General features: G+C 45.2%; 1 protein-coding gene across 2 annotated transcripts; it reads right to left on the bottom strand.

Annotated features, from left to right (window-relative positions):
* Positions 1 to 330: 330 nt before the first annotated feature.
* Positions 331 to 22,126, bottom strand: MKRN1 (makorin ring finger protein 1). 2 transcript variants are annotated; one of them, XM_066262454.1, is made up of 8 exons: positions 21,929 to 22,126; positions 11,502 to 11,630; positions 6,690 to 6,919; positions 6,061 to 6,287; positions 3,848 to 4,062; positions 2,991 to 3,101; positions 2,301 to 2,439; positions 331 to 1,941 (listed from the first exon to the last, which is right to left on the bottom strand). In XM_066262454.1, the coding sequence occupies exons 1-8, from the start codon at positions 22,102 to 22,104 to the stop codon at positions 1,729 to 1,731; spliced, it is 1,440 nt and encodes a 479-aa protein (XP_066118551.1). In that variant the 5' UTR covers positions 22,105 to 22,126; the 3' UTR covers positions 331 to 1,728. The 2 variants fall into 2 exon arrangements, with proteins under 2 accessions (XP_066118551.1, XP_066118552.1); XM_066262455.1 differs by lacking the exon at positions 21,929 to 22,126 and adding an exon at positions 21,335 to 21,470.
* Between the last annotated feature and the right edge of the window lie 294 nt (positions 22,127 to 22,420).

Here is a 22,420-nt window from a genome sequence, read left to right on the forward strand (position 1 = left end):
TATTAACTAAAAATTCATAGAATTAGGAAGAAAAATATCCTTTCAATACAACACGTGGCCGACCTGTTTGCAGGCACAAAGGGGGTTCAAGTACAGTAAGGATGGCAGTAACTGGCAGCCTAAGAGTCAGTCTTGAAAACCCTAATACAGAATAACTCGAGGATCCGAGCTGGAGAGTCCCCTCTCTCACACATCGCTCAGCAGGCTAGGTGTCTTCGGAGAGGTGTCCATTTTCTCAATGAAATTATGTCCAGACTCACCGATGAAAAGTTAGTGGAAGAAATAAAAAGTATGCACGTTTCAAACAGCTTACTACACAAGACAGACCACTTAAGAGTTTTTATTGTTTTATTTGGGAAAAGTGCTTCTTACAAAAGGGCAGCTGTAAAATACAGAGACCTCTGTAACAATGACTTGTTTTTTTTCTTCAAGTGAAAGAATGGGTGGGGTCCCAGAAATCAAGGCGTAGATGAAACAACTTGGGAGCATCTCCCAGTTATTTTCAGGAAACAGCAACAACACTAAGCTGAGTTTCCCAAGCAAGAACAATTTGACTTGTCTCGGGGGCACATCACCACCCCTTCCCCTCTTTAGCGGGAAAGCATAACTTATTGCAAACCAGTGACTCCACTACAAGAAACACCTTAGGACGTAGTTTTGAATCACATCTATCTGCCAAGCACAGGGTTGGAATGAGGCGAATGCCCAAACACAACACAAAAACCCAACAACAAATCCCTCAACTGAGGACAAAGGTTTATTAGAAAGTGCCTGAGCTGGAAAGGCTAGGAGGTCATTCAACACTGAATACAACTGTGTATCCAAGACCCAGTTTCTCTTCATAATGGGATAACCAGCTGGTTTTAACCTTGATGGCTAAGCCCATTTAGCCACATAGACAAAGCTAGTATTGCTCTATGAACAGCTACCAACATCCTGCTTTGTCTTGGAAGATCTATTTGCCACACTAGGCTGAAACCACTAAACCAAGGTTTTCCACTAAGGCTAAGAATGCTGCACCTAGGCAGGGATGAGAAGGTTATCAGACACTCACACCCACACACACCAAGTCTATGAGCTCTTGGGAGGCAGCTTCAGACTCTGCTTCTCCTATGCCACCAATGTTTCTATCATACTAAATACAGTAAAAAAATCTCAACACATTCATACCCGGCTATGGTTCCCCAGTAGTTATTACTTGTGTGCAATGAAACGAGACCAAAACCACAGACAAGTGCACAGACAGGGTGGGGATGTGCAGATTTTATTGAAAACCTTTCGTGTGCACCTCCTCAGTCTGGAGCAGAAGTAACCACCCTAGTTCGGGTCCTTCACCTGTCATTGCTATTCTCGGACCCCAAAGCAGGGCCAATGCTGTTACTTCCGAACCTGAGGTCCTCACATGAATACACAAAGTCCACAACAATACCCTCCAACTGTGTGAATCTGGCTGAAAACGAATTACGCCAACAAACCTACACTAACCGACAGTGAAATTTGTGTTACAAAAGAACTAACTTTAAAGTTTATTTTTGTGACTTTTTTAACCAGAGAAAACATACTCCTTGGGGAAAGGTGAGGGGCTGAGGATACAGGCCCTGGGTGAAAATGACGTCAGCACCTGGAGTTGCTAGGCCTGCCTGGGAGACAAACGCGGCGCTGCCACACTGGCTCGGGGACAGCCACCGTCTGGCCTCGGCAGACCAGTCCGCACGCCACACAAAGCTGCTATAGAGCCAAGTCATAAAAGTCTTCCAGCTCGTCGTGAAAAAAGTCCCACTCGTCTTCCGAGTCTGTCAGCTCGTCGTCCCCACCTGCAGCCAAAAGCATAAGCAACATCTCGCCCAGCTCAAAGGTGACAACCTCTTCTTCATCGTTGTCAAAGGGGATGCTGTTCTCTCTTTCCTCAATGAGCTCCCAGAAGTGGTTCCTTCGTTGGGCCTGTAAAAAACAAGGCCGTGATAGGGATGGCACTGCCGGGCAGCATCTTCTAGCGCCGCGTGTCTAAGGCACACCGTCCAGCACACCAGAGGACACGACGAGCCAGACTTCTCACTGGAGCTCCTCTTTACCAATGCCTCCCTGCGGGTACCGGTGCCAACGCCTAGGCTACAGCTCTAAGCAGTCTGGGTGCTGCTCTCCTGTCCCTCCCCGGTTCCTGAGGTTGGTGTCCTCTAATCCTCAAGTCTTGCTCGCTCCCAGACCTTAAGTGTTAATGTTATCTTTCCCCTAACCCCAAGCCGCAGAGGGCTCAAAGGGTAGTGTGGTATTTCCCCTTCTTTAAAAAAAGTGAGAGTTACCCGGTATCTGCTTGATGTTCCCACTTTCTGTCTCTGTGGCTCCTCTCTACGGCCATCAGGGTACGCATGCTTGTAAAAACAGTTCCCTCCAAATGGGCAGCTCCCACGTCCTTCATCAAAATACCTGCACGCCTTGTCACTGGAAAGGAAAATATCGCAACCCTTATTCACAGTGGATTTCAGGTGTGTCTGCGCCTACCATCCGGGGTTTCTTGAAACAGGAAGGGACAAAACCAGGTCAGTTTACAGCCCTCCCCAAGGTGTGTTCTTACACGTGTGTGTTCTAATGCGAGAGATACTGGCTAGGAGCAGACACCCTATTCAAGTCTATGCCGTTTAACAGCTCTGTTACCGTGGATCCAGCAGAAAGCCTCCTAGAAAGACCCCACACAAGAACACAGGACAACTACAGCACAGACTCAGGAGAAGGCAGGACCCCAGCCACGGGGCTTTGGCTATCAGCAGGGAAGATGTCATTATAACACAGTCCTGTGGCAGGCACCCCAAGGACGGTGTTATAGCAGGACACAGAATGGGCAGGTGCTACCGGGGGTGACATAATGAACTGTCCTAGGAAGTCACAGAAAGGGTAGGAAGGAGGTAGGAGTGCATAACGCAGCTCTGTTCTTTTCCACGTGAACTGAAGCTCCGCTGAAAGCTCAGCTCCGGAAAAGGCTGCGGTGCTCATACCTCATGGCCTCCTTGTATTTCTGAATGAGTTTCTGCTTCTCTTCTTTCTCCTCCACCCAGTACTCACTTGGAATGACAAAGTTAGATGTGATCCGGCATTCTGGGCAGGACCTGGGGAACAATGAACAGGCTGCAGTGCGAATCCCCCTCCACGGGCCCACACTGCAGGGGCACACGCTGGTGCGTCCCCCAGACTCAGAGACGTCACGGGAAGGCCTATGGGCACATCCTGAAAGGGCTCCAACACTGTCACACAACTGACCATTTCTTTTGAGGCAAGACAAGCTCCTGTATAAATTCAACTCAATGGCTAGCCAGTTCATTAAAAAGAAAAAAATAGAGCTTAGGTTAAAATAAAAAAAATAAAAAAAAAGACATTTCACACAGACTCCTTTTTCTTTCGTTTAAATAAATTTATTTCTTGTAACTTTGCTCTGTTTAGGTTTTGTTTTTGTTCAGTTATGAGAACAATCTTTAAAGGATGGTGGATTATTGGCTAGCTTTATGGATGGAGTAGGAAAGTGGAAAATGTAAACCATCAGGAAACATACATTCAGAGCTAGGTAAGTTTGTTCACTGAGCCTAAACAGGCTAATCCGTTAAAACACAATCTCCTCAGAAAAAGCACGAAGATTCTACCAACTGATACATAGGGTTTCCTCATTCAAATAATAGATATACCAACTAACTTAGAAGCTAGCTGAAATACAAAGAAAAAATCCCAATTAGAAGAAGACCCCAGTTTCAAGATAAAATGCATGCATTTAAATGCAGTCCGTCTGGTTGAAAGTTGGCACAAGATACTAAATTCTTCCCCAAAACAGAAAGCACAAACGAAGAGTGGGGAGGAGCCTCACTTTATGATCTTGCTCTCAAACTGCTTAGCACTCCTCCACTTGCGAATACACTTGAGACAGTAGGTGTGACTGCAGTTGGAGAGGATCCCGAAGCGGCGCTCGCTGGGGTTGGCTTTCTCGTAGACCACCTCCATGCAGATGCCGCACACCATGTCCTTACTGCGCTGGACGGCAAAGGAGAGCTCCATGTCCTTCTCGTGGGCCTCGATGCAGGACTGGACAGATGGAGAGACAAGAAGTGCCATCAAGTCACTGAATGATGAAGGACTTCAACTTGACAGTTAATGATGCACACTCAGAGAAACCAGATAGTCAACTGAAAGGACAATGTTCCCAATTTGATATTAAGAGCAGCTTGGTTCACAAGTGAGTACGGAGTATGCCAACATTTTGAGACTTTTACTATAAAGTCACACGAGGAGGACTCAACTTCAGGAACTGAAAAAATACCCAATTTTCTCTATTTTGCAGCTCAATCCTTGCCTGTTACCCTCTTTAAAAAGTTTTTCGTCAGCCTAGCGTGCGGAGGACCCGGGTTCGATTCCCGGCCAGGGCACATAGGAGAAGCGCCCATTTGCTTCTCTACCCCTCCGCCACGCTTTCCTCTGTCTCTCTCTTCCCCTCCCGCAGCCAAGGCTCCATTGGAGCAAAGATGGCCCGGGCGCTGGGCATGGCTCTGTGGCCTCTGCCTCAGGCGCTAGAGTGGCTCTGGTCGCAATATGGCGACGCCCAGGATGGGCAGAGCATCGCCCCCTGGGGGGCAGAGCACCGCCCCTGGTGGGCGTGCCGGGTGGATCCCGGTTGGGCGCATGCGGGAGTCTTGTCTGACTGTCTCTCTCTGTTTCCAGCTTCAGAAAAATGAAAATAAATAAATAAATAAATAAATAAATAAAAAGTTTTTCGCCTGACCAGGAAGTGACGCAGTGGATAGAGCATCGGACTGGGATGCAGAAGACCCAGGTTCGAGACCCCGAGGTCACCAGCTTGGATCCAAGGTCGCTGGCTTAAGCAAGGGGTTATTCGGTCTGAAGGCCCACGGTCAAGGCACATATGAGAAAGCAATCAATGAACAACTAAGGTGTTGCAATGAAAAACTGATAATTGGTGCTTCTCTCTCTGTTCCTGTCTGTCTGTCCCTATCTATCATCCTCTCTCGCTCTGTCTCTGAAAAAAATAAAAATTAAAAAAGGTTTTTCATACTAAATTTGTTGATTCTCTGGTGTCTAGATGGAAAGTGAAATTAGGATTAAGGTGCTAATAATTTATAACCTGTCAGAAAGTGTAAAGGAAACTAACATTTATTAGGTGACAATCATGTCCCAGGCACTTAGTTTGCACATAGAAAACAGCTTTATTGAGGTAATTCACATGCCATATAATTCATCCATTTCAAGTGTACAACTAAATGGTTCTTGGTATTAGGCAGAACTCTGCAACCATCAGCACAATCAATATTGAACATTTTTATTACCGAACAAGAAACCCATACCCACAGTAGTCCCTCACTTTCCCTCTGAACCCTTCAGGCCTACACAACTAAAAATAACGTGGATTTGCAATTCACAACAGTTCACATAAATATGTAACATTCTGTGACTGGCTTTGTTCACTTCACACATTTAAGTTTGTCTATGTGGTACAACGAATCAGTAGTTTGTTTCTATTATCAGCGAGTAATAATATTCCACTGCATGGACAGACAATTCATCCGCGCATTCATAAGGTGATAGCCACTTAATCATGCTCCTGTGAACATTTGCATAGTTGTGTGTGGACATGGCATACTTTTTATTTTAATTGAGTATAACAGATATAACATTACAAACTTTGAGCTTTAAGAATTAGCATGCTAATTATAAGAAATGAAAAAAAATTTATCCAGCACACACAGCCAGTATGCTGTGCAGGCAGGATTCCAACCACTCCTGTCTTACACCATACCCCACCCAAACAAGCCAGGCCATTTTAAATTAAATAGACAATAATGATTAGAAACAAAAGTTGCTCCAATGACTAAATATAAGGTTTGTATTGTAATATGTCTTCAACAAGCTCATTGTGTGAGGTCCTTGATTTCTTGATAAAGCATTCAAGAAGTCCAGGAAGAAAAACACCCTACTTACTTATGACCATTCAATTCACGTTTCTGAAATAAACTGGCAATGCAGGGAAAGGGAAAATACAGTCCTCACTGCATCTCCCTAGAGACTTACTTTTATGTGCTGTGATCTCTGGGCAGCGTCCATGGGGTGGAGGACCTGCAGCCCACACATGTCACAGGAGTCTCCGTGGAGATACACACAGTTCTCCCCGTACCGGCACTCGCCCACTGCAGCATAGGGGCAAAGCTGCTTCTTGGTTTCCACGGCCATCTGCTTCTTATCCAGGTCATCCGTGGTCACTGAGCCCTGTGGGGGGGCTTCAGTGCAAGAAGGGGCCGCTGGAAATGTTCAAGAGGGCGGTCAAGTCCCAAGTGGATAAGGCAGATAAACTAGAAGGTAACTGAGAACCTAACTGAAAAGAACTTCAATTAAACTTGAAACAGTCTGCTGGGTTTCCTTACTCTTAGAAGAAATGAACTTGTCCTAATGCTGATACCCCAAGGTTTGGCTCGTCAAGGGGAGAGGGGCTGTTATGTATAAATATTTCCGGTGCAACTGTACTAACAGGAGAGGGTTCAGTTTTTCAACTCTCTAAATTCAATACTATTTAGTCAGTTTTCTTTCCACCTATAAATCTCAGGCAACCCAATTTAGACTACAAAGATTGCAAAAACTCAGTTAATTGATATTGAGCTACTGTCTAGCCCTGTAACTTTTGTTTTATTCTTCAAAATACTCACTACGGCCACAGTAGGGCTGCCCAGGAACAAATTCAATGGCATTCACCCAGTCTTCTGAACCGGCTCCTACAGTTGCAAAGTTTGAATTTCTCGACTCAGCCTCGCCCGTATTCATTTCAACAACCGGTCCAGCTACTGAGGAGAGACTTGAGGAAACGGCAGGGGACAATTTCGCAGCTGGGTCGGTGGTAGTCGCTTCTTCCTGTTTCAATGGTTTGCTGTGTTCATATCTAAAAAAAATTAAGTCAGTGGTTACAATCCATGTAGAACCGATGGATGGGATACAGTCACTGATCCTGTCCTTGGGTACTCTTCAAACTGCTGTGCATAGGATTCATCTGGGACCTAATTCTAAGTCAGCAACAGAGCCCAGGATACTGCATGTCTAACAAGTCCCCCTCGCCCCTGTGATGCTCACACTGCTGATTTGAAAGCGGATGTCAGAAAAATATTTTATTTTTACAGCCTTTTTGTTAGACAAGAACCTGGGCTTTAGAAAGACAGGTTTTAGTTTAAATGAGTTTCCTCCCCACACCCCTCCCAAACATAGAAAGGTTTTAGGACTTTAGAAATGAAATGTCAAGATACATAAACGGTCTAAGAAACAGATAGGACACCCATATTTTAGTTCTTTCTGTCTCCTTTGCCATACTGATTTAAAGAATTTCAGGGTAAATGACTCAAAAAATACGTAATAAGACTACATTGCTCATCATCAAATTATCAAATTATAAACAAGTTTTTGACAAAGTGCATTTTGGTTTTAGTTTTAAGATAAATTTATCCAGGTATCAACAAGGTATGATAAAAGTTGAGAGAGCAGCCTGACCAGGCAGTGGCACAGTGGATAGAGCGTCGAACTGGGATGCGGAAGGACCCAGGTTCGAGACCCCGAGGTCGCCAGCTTCAGTGCGGGCTCATCTGGCTTGAGCAAAAGCTCACCAGCTTGGACCCAGGGTCACTGGCTTGAGCAAGGGGTTACTCAGTCTGCTGAAGGCACCCAGTCAAGGCACATACGAGAGCAACCAATGAACAACTAAGGTGTCGCAATTAGAAACTGATGATTGATGCTTCTCATCTCTCTCCATTCCTGTCTGTCTGTCCCTATCTATGCCCCCCTCTGACTCTCTGTCCCTGCAAAAAAAAAAACCTGGGCTTGCCCAGTCAAGGCACGTATGGGAGTTGATGGTTCCTGCTCCTGCCCCCCCCTTCTCTCTCTCTTCTCTAAAATGAATAAATTAAAAAAAAAAAAAGTTGAGAGAGCAGCCTGACCAGGCAGTGGCACAGTGGATAAAGCGTCAGACTGAGATGTGAAGGACAAAGGTTCGAGACCCCGAGGTCACCAGTTTGAGCGCTGGCTTATCTGGTTTGAGCAAAAGCTCACCAGCTTGGAACCAGGGTCGCTGGCTCGAGAAGGGGTCACTCGGTCTACTGAAGGCCCCGCGGTCAAGGCACATATGAGAAAGCAATCAATGAACTAAAGTGTCACAATGAAAAACTGATAATTGATGCTTCTCATCTCTCTCCATTCCTGTCTCTCTGTCACTATCCCTCTCTCTGACTCTCTGTCTCTGTAAGAAAAAAACACAAAAAAACAAAATAACAAAAAAAGTTGAGAGAGCAGAATATGAAGTTAGCCAGAAAAGTCCCTATCTGTAAATAAATCCTCTTGCTTTCAAATATTCTGCAGTTTTCTATGGGTATATAGAAAAATCTGTTTTAAGAACAGACTAAAAAAATTGAGATAAATATATACTGTTTTGGGTTTTTTTAATCAACATCTGGTAGTAACCATCTCCTGAGGAGTCAAATGTGAATAAAACAAAACCCCTGCTATCAATTGAGCCACTTGGCCAGCGCTTTTTAAACTTTTTTTAAATTTATTCATTTTAGAGAGAGAGAGAAGGAGAGAAGAGGGGAGGAGCAGGAAGCATCAACTCCCATATGTGCCTTGACCAGGCAGGTCCAGGGTTTTGAACTGGCGACCTCAGTGTTTCCAGGTCAACGCTTTTATCCACTGCGCCACCGCAGGTCAGGCAACCAGCACTTTTTAAATTAAATTGAGTCCCTCTGGAAAAGGAATACATATCAAATAAAGACAACTTCAGTAAATCCAAGGGATTATACTGAAGGCCATTAAGAGCTGGGATGGCAAAAAAAAAAAAAAAAAAAAAAAAAAAAAGAGCTGGGATGGCCAAAGAGGCCCTCAAGCCAAATCCAACTAGAGCTAATGGTTTTGATATTTTTAAATGTTTGGGGAAAAGATCATTTGATGATGCATCCAAATGATATGAAATTCAAATTTCAGTATCACAAAATAAAGTTTTGTGTGGTCCTAACTTGTATCAGCTTATGTCTTAACTATGGCTGTTTTTGTGCCAGAGACCGTATGAAACACAATTTCTCTCGCCCTATAGAGAAAGTCTGCCAACCTCTGTCTTGAGTGGCTTTTCTAAGCATTCTTTTTTTTATACAGAGGGGACAGAAAGAAAGAGAAAGAGAGAAGGGGGGGAGAGCAGGAAGCATCAACTTCTCTATGTGCCTTGACCAGGCAAGACCAAGGTTTTGAACCAGTGACTTCAGCATTCTAGGTCAACACTTTATCCACTGCGCCACCACAGGTCAGGCCCAAGGCATTCTTTTAAATCTATAAATTTATAAAGCTATTGGGAGTATGTACAGTGGTCCCTCGTCTACCACGGGGGTTAGGTTCCAGAACCCTCTGCAATAGGTGAAAATCCGTGAAGTAGCGACCTTATATTTATTTTATTTATATATATTTTAAGGCTTTATACATCTTCCCCAAACTCTTATAAACCTTTCCCACTCTCTTATAAACATTTCCCATGCTCTTAAACACTTTCTACACTTAAACTTATGTAATTTTAACATATAAAAATCTATATGGGTACTCACCAGTGAAGATACTACAACTTGAATGATGAAGATGATGATGAATTAGCTGTGCAGTACTGATGAAGATGAATGTGAATGTACTGTACAGCCAAGAAGAGCATTATAGCTCTTCTGAAGGCATCATTTTATCAGGTGGGACAGTATCTTTGCCCTCACCCAAACCATCTCTCTTTCCTAAAGGTGTAGGCGTAACTGGTATCTTCTTCCGAGCGAGGAATAGTTATAGAGAGTTGCTGGTGCTGGTTTTTCTTCTGAGAGAAGGTTTTTATAAACTGACATGCCACCCTCGATTATACTTGAGAACTGCAACAAAGCATCTGGGGGTCACATTCTTGAGCCACTCACTAAAGTTCTTTGGCCATTCTGACCATGGTTGTGAGGCAATTGAGTGTTAGGCAAATTCCTCCCCTCTTCTTCAACCCTTAGTTCCTCTTGCTCCTCCTTCCTCGTCTTTGCTTGCTAACTTTGTCATCTGTCAGGTTTTCATTCATCAACGGTGGTGAGAGGGCGAACAGATCACTAATGTCATCAGGAGTCATATTGTTGAACCCATCTCCTCCCAGTAGTTTTGCCAGCTTCATCGCCTTATCTATCACAGTGATGGACTTCATCAGGAGAGAATCCCTTATAATCGTGGACCACTTTGTACTCCTTGGCTCTGGCTTTATCCAGAGAGGCAGCTTCTCCATGCAGAGAATTGCTCTGAAGTCCAAAGCGTTTCTGAAACTTGTCAAACCAGCCCTTACTGGTATTGAATAGGGTTGGTCTGGTTAGAGAAGCACTTGATGGTCCTGCTTCTGTACAGCTGTCCTAATCACCGTTGTGAACATCACTGCTTTCAGCAAAAGTTTTATACAGCTTCTTGGCCTTCGTGCAGAAGGCCGTTGGTATCCGGCAAGATATCTTCCTGCAGTCACTGATCCACAGGGCCAATAGACTCCATCCTCACAGTGGCCTTATTGTGGGAAGTTACCACCCTCTTCTTGTTAAATAAAAAGATACTGCTACTGTCGTCTTTGTATTCTTTTCACCCTTCTTTATGTAGCGAACCGAAGATTCATTGATCCTGCAGCCTAGAGCCACATAGCTTCTCCCTTTCTTTAGCATGTTGAGGAGTTCCACCCTTTCTGTGATGGTAAGCATCTTCCCCTGACACTTGGGTTCAGTGCCAGAACCCTTAGAAGGCGCAGAACATTTGGAGAACATCATAGGGCTTGAGATAAATTTTCTTTTTTAAAATTTTTTTTACGAAAATTTCACAAAAACACAACACCACAGAGCAACACTATGCGCAGTGATCAGACATCGATGTGAAATGGACAAGGCGAGATGCTGAATGCATGCTATGTGCTGGAGACAGAGGAGACTGATGCTACGGTTGCTGAGCCAATCAGCGCCCAGGATACAGAACACAGTGCTCTGGTTGGTGGCCTCCCATGCATCAGCCAATACTATGCTGTGTACGATCTCATGTCAGCAAACTAGCTCAAGCTGAAGCCACTGTAGCTGCGTTTTCTATATGTAGCTGCGTTTTCTTTGTCTATTCATCTGCTATACGCTAAGTATTTCGTTTCGATATAATAGTCTTTTGTTTTAATTAATATTTTATGTATTTTTTTATCATTTTTCAATTTTTAGGCTAGAAAATGTTTGTTACCGCAATACAAAATTAGATATAATTTAAATGTCTTTTTTAATTTAAATATAATTTAATAAAATAAAATTTAAATATATATATAGATATATATAATTTAAATATAGGATTTAAAAATCCGTGACACAGTGAGACTGAAAAATGAACTGCAATATGGCAAGGGATGACGGTATTTTACTCATTTTTTCTCCCAACCTGTCCCAATCTACTGGAACACAACTGATCTGTAAACAGATCCTTACCTGCAGCGGTCTCCGTAAATACAGTACCCTCGCTGGTAGTACTTGCACACAACACCGTATGGACTGTCAGAAAGGTCATGTGAGTAGCGACAGTTATCTCCTTCCTTACAAACCCCATGCATGAAATACCTATAAGACACAGAACCACAAGTTGGGTTAAAAAAGATGAAAGCCACATGTGAAAATTAAGCAGTATTTGCTGCAAAAGCAGAGATGAAGGGAAATCCCTTTATGTTCTCCATTTAGCAGACTTGTTCCTCTGCCCTAAAGGAGTCCACATGCACACAACTAGCAGTGTCCAAAAACCATGGCAAGGACCAGAGCGTGACTCAGTGGTTCCTGAATGGGCCAGGACCAGCAACATCAGCAACACTTAGGGTGCTAGAAATACAAATGCTGAGACCTTACCACAGACCTAACAATCTGTAAACAGCGGTGAAGGCAACCAGCAATCCACATTTCCCTCAGTCACTGTGCACTAGAAAATTGATCAGGGTCTTATTTTAATCCTGAAAAGTAAATAGAACCAAAATTACACATTCCCATCCTCCTCGATCACTGACTTGTCGGGATTTTTTCTTCTTCTTATGTGTCTTTCTCTTGAGCAGGGTTATGAAATTTTAATTTTGGCTGGCTACATCTCCCCAAATATGCACCTCTGTACAGCTGCTATAAGGTAAGGGAAATGTGCCTATTTCTAGGGTACAGGTAGAAAACCACTAAGCGTATTTTACTTGCCCACTGACTGCAATGATACAAAGTAAAAAGATTCCCATTTACCCACTGAGCCTTTTAGAAGACTGTACCCAATTAAAAAAAGAAAGTCCTATCTATTCAGAGATTTCCTGCAAGTGTACTTTCTTAAATTAACAGTAGATATTAACACTAAGTACCATGGAAAGAATTAGATTAACATCCTAGTGGAAAGTTATATAAAGATCCTAAAATGGGCCTGACCTGTGGTGGCGCAGTGGATAAAGCGTCGACCTGGAAATGCTGAGGTCACCGGTTCGAAACCCTGGGCTTGCCTGGTCAAGGCACATATGGGAGTTGATGCTTCCAGCTCCTCCCCCCGTTCTCTCTCTCTGTCTCCCTCTGTCTCTCCCTCTCCTCTCTAAAATGAATAAATAAATAAAAAAAAAGATGCTGTTATAAAGATCCTAAAATGCCCTAGAACTGTAGTGCATAAAAGAACATGGTAGGCCTGACTTGTGGTGGTGCAGTGGATAAAGCATCAACCCGAGATGCTGAGGTTGCCGGTTCGAAACCCTGGCCTTGTTTGGTCAAGGCACATATGGAAATTGATGCTTCCTGCTCCTCCCCCTGTGTTCTCTCTTTCCCCTCTCCTCTCTCTATAAAAGTGAATAAATAAAATCTAAAAAATATAATAAAATAAATCCCTTAAAAAAGAACATGATAAGATGTCAAATTACAACTAGTGTAATAAGCTCATTTCAACACTTCCTGGGTTTAACTTCATCAAACCCTGGTTTGAACTTTTGCTCAACTACAGGGATACTTTCTCTAAGCTTTAAACCTGTGTAAGAGCCATTATCACCCAAATCTGAGCTAGGCACTGTTCCAATAGATACATTCATTTCATAAAGATATTAACTCTTAACAAAACTAAACAAGTCAATGATAATTATATTGTAACCACCACTTCCCCATTATCAAGCTTCTAAGAATAACAGTAGCCACGACTGAGATTGAAAATTGGTTATTCGTGTGCAACAGTCACTGAATACAGTTGCTTTCTGTTCCATCCCCAGTGGGAATTTCTCTCACATTTTAAACAGATGCAGGTACCAGGCAGTGGCCCAGTGGATAGAGCATCGGACTGGGACGCAGAAGACCCAGGTTTGAAATCCTGAGATCACAGGCTTGAGTGCGGGTTTGCTGGCTTGAGCAAGGGGTCACTCATTCTGTTGTAGCCCCCTGGTGAAGGCACATGTGAGAAAGCAATCAATGAACAACTCAGGTGCCGCAACGAAGAACTGATGCTTCTCATCTCTCTCTTTCTGCCTCTCTCCCTATCTGTCCCTTTCTGTTCCTCTACCCGTCTCTCTTAAAAAAAGAGCCTGACCTGTGGTGGCGCAGTGGATAGTGTCGAACTGGGATGTGGAGGACCCAGGTTACAGACCCCGAGGTCGCCAGCTTAAGCGCGGGCTCATCTGATGTGAGCAAGCTCACCAGCTTGGCCCCAAGGTCTCTGACTTGAGCAAGGGGTTACTCAGTCTGCTGAAGGCCCAAGGTCAAGGCACATATGAGAAAGCAATCAATGAACAACTAAGGTGTCACAACGAAAAACTGATGATTGATTGATTGATGCTTCTCATCTCCCTCTGTTCCTGTTTGTCTGTCCCTATCTATCCCTCTCTCTGACTCTTGCTCTGTCTGGGGGGGGGGGGGGAGGGGGTGCCTGACCTGTGGTGGCGCAGTGGATGAATTGTTGATCTGGAACGCTGAGGTTCCCAGTTCAAAACCCTGGGCCTGCCTGGTCAAGGCACATATGGGAGTTGATGCTTACTGCTCCTCCCCCTTCTGTCTCTCTCTCTTCTCTAAAATAAATAAATTTTAAAAAAAATTAAAAAAAAAAAAAAGAATAAGATTAGTGTTCCTGTCTCTTTCTCGCTCTCTCTCTCCCTTCCTTTCTGGTTAAAATAAAAAAATAAAAATAATTTTTTTAAAAAATTTAAAAAAAAGAAAGATGCATGTATTTTTAAGGCTTGATAAAATATCTACCCAGATCAAGATAGGCAAGTAACTCCTAAATCTCAGACATAATACCTGGAATTTTAGGTTTGTTATTTAACCCTATCCTGCGGTGGTCTTGTACATAACATTGTTACACTTGGAATTGCTGCTTTTTTTATTATTATTATTCATTTTAGAGAGGAGAGAGTTAAAATGAGAGACTGAGAGAGAGAGAGAGAGAGAGAGAGAGAGGAGGGAAGAGCTGGAAGCATCAACTCCTGTATGTGCCCTGACCAGACAAGTGCAGGGTTTTGAACCAGCAACCTCAGCGTTCCAGGTTGATACTTTATCCACTGTGCCACCATAAGTCAAGCTGCTGCTCTTCTTTATGTCAAATTATGGGGTCCAGAAATCACTCACTCCTGACAGCTGCTGACCTTAACCTTAACCTTGTTTCTTCAGTTGCTTCAAGGACCTCAACCCCCTAATACCTACACCTTAATGTACAACATAGCATTCCTTTGCCCTTTTGCAACACCTACACCATCATCACTTTGACATTCATGATGGGTGGAAATTTCTCTAGAATCCAAAATGAAGAGGATAAAAATTCAAGTCAACACAGAGACTGGCATGGCCTGTTAGCACTTCACTGCTAAGAGTGTAATATAGCATATGACAAGAATGAAGAGAACAAAAGCAAACTGGGTGGTGGGGTGGAGTGGTGGATGCTAGGGAAAATTCTTTTAATAACTTTTTTAAAATATTTTTTGTTTACTTACTGATTTTAGTAAGAGAGGAAGAAAGAGAGGGTGAGACAATGAGAGAGACAGGAATATCAATTTGTTCCTGTATGTGCCCTGACTGGGGAACAAACTGGCAACTTCTGTGATTCAGGATGGTGCTCTAACCAACTTAGCTATCTGGCCAGGGCAGATTTAAATCTTAAAATATTAAAGAGACCTAGACAACATGCCATAAGATTTTACTTAATTTTTATTTCCTAATTTTAGAGAGAAAGGAAGGGAGAGCTAGAGGAACACTGCTCTATCCCTCCATGCCCTGACTGGGAGTGAACCCAAGACCCTGTGCTTTGGAACGAAGCTCTCATCAATCAAACTATCTGGTCAGGGCAAGATGATTTTAAGTGACTGGCCTTTAACCAAGAGAAGACAAAGGGGCCCTGGCCGGTTAGCTCAGTGGTAGAGCGTCGGCCTGGCGTGCAGGAGTCCCGGGTTCGATTCCCAGCCAGGGCACACAGGAGAAGCACCCATCTGCTTCTCCACCCCTCCCCCTCTCCTTCCTCTCTGTCTCTCTCTTCCCCTCCCGCAGCCAGGGCTCCATTGGAGCAAAGTTTGCCTGGGCGCTGAAGATGGCCTCTGCCTCAGGCGCTAGAGTGGCTCTGGTTGCAGCCGAGCAACGCCCCAGATAGGCAGAGCATCGCCTCCTGGTGGGCATGACGGGTGGATCCTGGTCGGGTGCATGTGGGAGTCTGTCTGACTGCCTCCCCATTTCCAACTTCAGAAAAATACAAAAAAAAGCCCTGGCCGGTTGGCTCAGCGGTAGAGCATCAGCCTAGCGTGCGGAGGACCCGGGTTCGATTCCCGGCCAGGGCACACAGGAGAAGCGCCCATTTGCTTCTCCACCCCTCCGCTGCGCTTTCCTCTCTGTCTCTCTCTTCCCCTCCCGCAGCCAAGGCTCCATTGGAGCAAAGATGGCCCAGGCGCTGGGGATGGCTCTGTGGCCTCTGCCCCAGGCGCTAGAGTGGCTCTGGTCGCAACATGGCGACGCCCAGGATGGGCAGAGCATCGCCCCCTGGTGGGCAGAGCGTCGCCCCATGGTGGGCATGCCGGGTGGATCCCGGTCGGGCGCATGCGGGAGTCTGTCTGACTGTCTCTCCCTGTTTCCAGCTTCAGAAAAAAGAAAAATACAAAAAAAAAAAAAAGAAAAATACAAAAAAAAAGAGAGAGAGCCTGACCAGGCGGTGGCACAGTAAATAGAGTGTCAGACTGGGATGCGTAAGACCCAGGTTCGAGACCCCGAGGTCGCCAGCTTGAGCGAGGGCTCATCTGGTTTGAGAAAAAAAAAAAAAAAAAGCTCACCAGCTTTTTTTTTTTTTAATTGTTGGCTATCCATTTGACTTGTCTTTTTTATTTTATTATATTTATTCATTTTTTTAGGGAGGAGAGAGAGGGAGAGGGAGAGACAGAGAGAGAGAGAGGAGAGAGAGACAGGGGGGAGGAGCTGGAAGCATCAGCTCCCATATGTGCCTTGACCAGGCAAGCCCAGGGTTTCGAACCGGCGACCTCAGTGCTCCAGGTCAACGCTTTATCCACTGCACTACCACAGGTCAGGCCCAAGCTCACCAGCTTTTGCCCAACGTTGCTGGCTCAAGCAAGGGGTTACTTGGTCTGCTGAAGGCCCACTGTCAAGGCACATAAAAAAATAAAAAATAAAATAAACAAAAGAGAGAGAGAGAAGACAAAGGAATGGCCTTTTCCAGCACATTCCTAACAAAGTGAATACACGCAGGACACTATATCATAGACCTGGTTCAATATAAAAACTGAGAAATAGAACTACCCAGCAATGAAGTTCCTGAGGTCCATAATGAACATCACTGAAGGAATTCAAACAGGCACAAAATCACCTGATACTGCAGAATCTACAGAAACACAAGCCCTAATTAGCACTGCCAAATACTAAGCATTATTTCACATGGGTGTCTGATCCACATGGTCTGAGTTTTAGGATCTTGCCTTTTGCCTGCAGTGTGACACTAACACTATTGGTACACCCAGAATTATACAGTCCTCATGACATCCCTTTCTAGCCAATCCATCTGTGTAAATCTAAGATTTACATGACAGTGTAAGCTATAACATATAGCAAAAAGAAAAAGGCAACCCACTCAGAATCTGTCCCCAAAACAAAATCAAAATTAGTGCTTCTGGTTTTTTTTTTGTTTTTTTTTTCAGAGGCAGAGATAGACAGGGACAGACAGACAGGAACAGAGAGAGATGAGAAGCATCAATCATCAGTTTCTCGTTGCGCATTGCGACTTCTTAGTTGTTCATTGATTGCTTTCTCACATGTGCCTTGACCGTGGGCCTTCAGCAGACCGAGTAACCCCTTGCTGGAGCCAGCGACCTTGGGTCCAAGCTGGCGAGCTCTTTGCTCAAGCCAGATGAGCCCACGCGCAACCTCGGAGTCTCGAACCTGGGTACTTCCGCATCCCAGTCCGACGCTCTATCCACTGCACCACCGCCTGGTCAGGCTCTGTTTTGTTTTTAAATGCTACCAGCAACCTGACCAGGTGGTGGGGCAGTGGAAAGAGCGTGGGACTGGGATGCAGAGGACCCAGGTTCAAGACCCTGAGGTCGCCAGCTTGAGCGCGGGCTCATCTGGTTTGAGCAAAAGCCCACCAGCTTGGACCTAAGGTCGCTGGCTCCAGCAACGGGTTACTCAGTCTGCTGAAGGCCCGCCGTCAAGGCACATATGAAAAAGCAATCAATGAACAACTAAGGTGTTGCAACGCGCAATGAAAATCTAATGATTGATGCTTCTCATCTCTCTCCGTTCCTGTCTGTCTGTCCCTGTCTATCCCTCTCTCTGACTCACTCTCTGTCTCTGTAAAAAAAATTAAAAAAAAAGCTACCAGCAAAAAGCCACCATTCAAATTCATCTGATGCCAGTGCCCTGGCTGAGCTTGGTGAAAGGCTGCTTCAGTGATTCCTAAAGTTCCTTCCACCTTGAAGATTCAATGACTCCAAGCAGACATTATCCGGTAATAAAAACACATAGAGCTGACTAGAATCCCTTTACTGCTGTACTTCTTGAAAACCTAAGCAGGTCATCAAGATACATTACAAGAAACCCCACAGGCCTGACCTGTGGTGGCGCAGTGGATAGAGCGTCGACCTGGAAATGCTGAGGTCGCCGGTTCGAAACCCTGGGCTTGCCTGGTCAGGGCACATGTGGGAGTTGATGCTTCCAGCTCCTCCCCCCTTCTCTCTCTCTGTTTCTCTCTCTCCCTCTCTCTCTCCTCTCCAAAAATGAATAAATAAAATTAAAAAAAAAAAAAAAAAGAAACCCCACAGTAGCTTGTGAGGTTATAACAGGACCAAGCACCCTCACAGCATCTGAAGACATCATAACCATCTCTTTGGAAATTCATAAAAATCAGATTAACTTGGCATTTAATCACTTAATATGCTGTTACACTTCTTTGATATTTATTGATGAACACATGTACCCTATTTCTCAAATAAGTGTCAATTCCTGGTAGTTAAGAACCATGTTTTTTGTGGTTTTAGGTTTTTTTAATTTTAATATATGTAACACAGAATTGTTTTTTTTAATAGAGACAGAGTCAGAAAAGGACAGAGGAACTGAGATGAAAAGCATCAATCATCAGTTTTTCGTTGCTATACCTTAGTTGTTCATTGATTGCTTTCTCATATGTGCCTTGACCGTGGGCCTTCAGCAGACTGAGTAACCCCTTGCTCAAGCCAGATGAGCCCGCGCTCAAGCTGGCGACCTCGGGGTCTTGAACCTGGGTCCTCCGCATCCCAGTCTGACACTCTATTCACTGCGCCACTGCCTGGTCAGGCCAGAATTGACCATTTTAACAAATTTTTAAGTATATTCACATTGTGTAACCTTCACCACCATCCAACTCCAGAATTTGTGTGTGTGACAGAGAAAGAGAGAGACAGGGACAGATAGACAGGAAGGGAGAGAGATAAGAAGCATCAATTCTTCATTACAGCACCTTAGTTGTTCAATGATTGCTTTCTCATATGTGCCTTGACTGAGGGGCTACAGCAGAGCGAGTGACCCCTTGCTCAAGCCAGCAACCTTGGGCTCAAGCTGGTGAGCCTTGCTCAAACAAGATGAGCCTGCACTCAAGCCAGTGACCCCGGGGTTTCGAACCTGGGTCCTCTATGTCCCAGTCCGAAGCTGCTGCCTGGTCAGGCGTTTTATGCTGTTTTTATCTCCTACAGTACCTATACACGTGATACATTTCTGCATTCATTGGTCGTTTTCCAGATGTGCCCTGACTGGGGATCAAACCCACAACCTCAGTGTTTTGTGATGACGCTCTAACTGACTGAGCTAACCAGCCAGGGCACAATTTTTCTTTACATATTCATTGAGCTCCCTCACATTCAAGGAAATTAGAAGTTACAACATTCCTGTTTCATAGCAGTTCTCTAATAAAAAATATGAAAAACGGCCTGGTGGGGGCAGCATAATACAGTTCCTTGGAAAAGGTTTTTCTTAAACTGCAGAAATAAAACAATAAGAATTCCTACAGAAATATTAGAAAAACAGTAATCAACAAGATAATACAGCTGATGGTAAGCAACTAAAAACCACCAACCATCATCCAAACAACTTCTAACTTCAAGGATGACTTATACGGTAGATGAAAAAAATATCCTTAGTCACTAGAACAGAACACTACCTTGAATTCTATTCAAAGGTTTAGCTAACACACTGAAAATACTTAAAATACAAATAAAATAGAGCCTTGCTTTCAGATAGCTCAAGTCTAGAATAAACGAATATATTTGATATTCCTCTGTCCAGTGAAGATTTGTTTTTACTGAATGATTTTTCAGAGACAGAAAGGCGGGAGGGAGAGGGAAGAGAGAAGCATTCATTTGTTCTAGTTATTTGTTTACTTCATGGTTCCTTTCAGTACGTGCCCTGACTGGGGATCGAACCCACTATCTTGGTATTATGAGAGAATGCTCTAACCAACTCCACTAACTGGCCAGAGCCAAGTTTTTTTTAAAAGATCATGTTGGTAAACTAGAATAACTGAAAACAATGTCAAGCATTAAAGCCCAAGACCTATCAAGTAACCTGCACTTTCTAGCTCACAAAAGCTATTGCCAGGTTTATATCAAAACAATCAAAAACAAAACCCTGCACAAATTTGTATAGTGTTGTTTTTTCAAAATATCCCTCAGCTGCCTGACCTGTTGTGGCGCAGTGGGTAAAGCGTGGACCTGGAAATGCTGAGGTCGCCGGTTCGAAACCCTGGGCTTGCCTGGTCAAAGCACATATGGGAGTTGATGCTTCCAGCTCCTCCCCCCTTCTCTCTCTGTCTCTCTCCTCTCTCCCTTCTCTCTAAAAATGAATAAATAAAAATTTTAAAAAATTAAAAAAAAATTCCTCAGCTATGTAAACTTAAATACATAAATCACTTGGTCCATTGACAAAGAATTCCCACTGGTCTGGAAACAATCTAAGATATTTCATTAATGCAAAGATCCTAAGAGGATCATTTAGTCTGGTAACCTGTTCTGAATCCTGATGTCAATGTTACTGATGAGGAACTAGGCAGAAAAGGGGAAACGGGAAAAAGTACCTAACAGAGGGGAAAGTAAAGTGTGGGAAGTGCCAAACGAATTCTGTGCAGAGATGTAAAGTTGGGCTCAAGTTACTGACAAACACAACAGGATAATAATGAGATAAACAGGTCGGGTTGGAAAGGGGTTTTCTAGACTATATTTAGATCAGAGATGGTGAGGGAAATGGGAGGAATTGTATGGAGTCCTTAAAGAAGTTCTCAGTGTATGGATGTAACTGGGACTACACAGAGTGAATGGCTGGAAAAGTTCAGAAGTAAGTCACACTAGGCTCTTTTATTTTTAAAATTCGACTAGAACACATAAATCAACTGCAACACCGTTTTAAAATCTCATTTGGGGAATATTGCCTTTTATTCCACTCTTAGGATCTATCTCAAAAAGCTTTTCTGCGTTCTCCATTCCGTTACTGAAAATAAACGTAATTAAGCTTATTTACTTAAGCCTGAATAGCATCACATTAAAGTGGGACGGCTTCAACGTCGCTGTTCATACTAGGGCAGTGAGTTGTGCCTATTCGGAATATCTGTAGGTAGAAATTATCCCACGCAGTTGAAAACCGGCATTACGGTTGGATTTTGGCAAACGAAAGTTTCTACACCCACGGATCACATTTTATTAAATACCCAACCAAGTATAATATCCCATTAAATGCCCGAAACTTATACGTACGGCTTGAAAATTTTTAGCACACGTTCTTATAACCGCCATCCACTAATTACGTCTTTAAAAAACACTTTCAATCTAACATACCAAACCAAAACTCCCTTCCGCAGAAAGACGCGTGAATTTCAAAGGAGACACATGTCGCCCGGGACGGGGGCTGGCGGCTCGGGAAACGTAAGGCGGAGGATGCGAGCCTGGCCAGGCACTGGGTTCTGAGACAAAAGCTCAGAACCACCCAGCCCGGTAAACATACAAAGAAATAACAAAAGCTAGTTCCACCGTTGGGGCGGGGGCGGGGGCGGAGACGCGAGCGGACGTTACAAACGGGTGACCCGGCGGCCGGGCCACCGCGCCGGTCCCGCGGGGAGCTGCCCGGCCCGGCCGACTCGCGGGGAAGCCGGCTCCCGGCGACAGCGGCCACCCGCGCCGAACCTGCGGAGCTGGTGGCAGAGGCTGCGGGATCGGCGACAATAAAAGGAGGGAGGAGTCACCCTAGCGCTCCCTCCGCGCGCCGTGCTGCACGACCGGGAGCGGGAGGGCGGCGGGGCCGCGCGCAGCGCCGGCGGGGACGAGGACGGCGAAGCGCCGGCTGCCCCGCGCCTCCGCCCGCTCTCCCGCCTGGCCCTTCCTCCGCGCACCGGCCCCCGCCCCGCGCCGGCGCCGGGCCGCACAACGTCTCACCTGCAGGTGACCTGCTTAGTCCAGCCGCCGCCGCCGCCGCCTCCCCCGCCCCCCGCCCCCAGGGACGGGGAGGTGACTGCGGGGATAGGGGTGGGGGAGGCCGCTGCCGCCGCCGCCGCTGCCGCTCCTGCTCCGGGTGGTTTGGCTGTTGTTCCGGGAGCTGCAGCCTCCGCCATTACTGTTTATCCCACACAGCAATGCACCGGAACTTCCGGATCACATAGTTCCGGTCCGACTGCGGGGAGAAGGCAGCGAGGCAAGGGGATGAGAGAGGAAGGAGACTGAAGCGCCGGCTCGCTCCCCTCGGCACCGCGTCGCGTCTCCGAGCGCTCTCTCCGCTCGAACTGCCGGCCGGCGCCGGGACGCCCGCGGCCTGCCCCCCGCGCGCTGATTGGTGGACGGGCCGCCCCGCCTGCGAGGGGCGGGGCTGGCCCCTCCAGGTGGGCCCCGCCCACTACTGTCCCCGGGCTTCGCTGCTGCAGGCAACCCAAA

This window comes from Saccopteryx bilineata, chromosome 2 (assembly GCF_036850765.1).
Source record: "Saccopteryx bilineata isolate mSacBil1 chromosome 2, mSacBil1_pri_phased_curated, whole genome shotgun sequence".
NCBI classification, from domain to species: domain Eukaryota; kingdom Metazoa; phylum Chordata; class Mammalia; order Chiroptera; family Emballonuridae; genus Saccopteryx; species Saccopteryx bilineata.

Bases quoted from the DNA above. Each gene is read 5' to 3' on its own strand.
- MKRN1 (XM_066262454.1), bottom strand. From the start codon at position 22,104: ATGGCGGAGGCTGCAGCTCCCGGAACAACAGCCAAACCACCCGGAGCA. The intron at 6,920-11,501 runs GTAAGGATCTGT...AATTTTTTTTAG, and splicing joins ATTTACGGAGACCGCTGCAG to ATATGAACACAGCAAACCAT. The intron at 3,102-3,847 runs GTGAGGCTCCTC...ATTGTTCCCCAG, and splicing joins TTTGAGAGCAAGATCATAAA to GTCCTGCCCAGAATGCCGGA.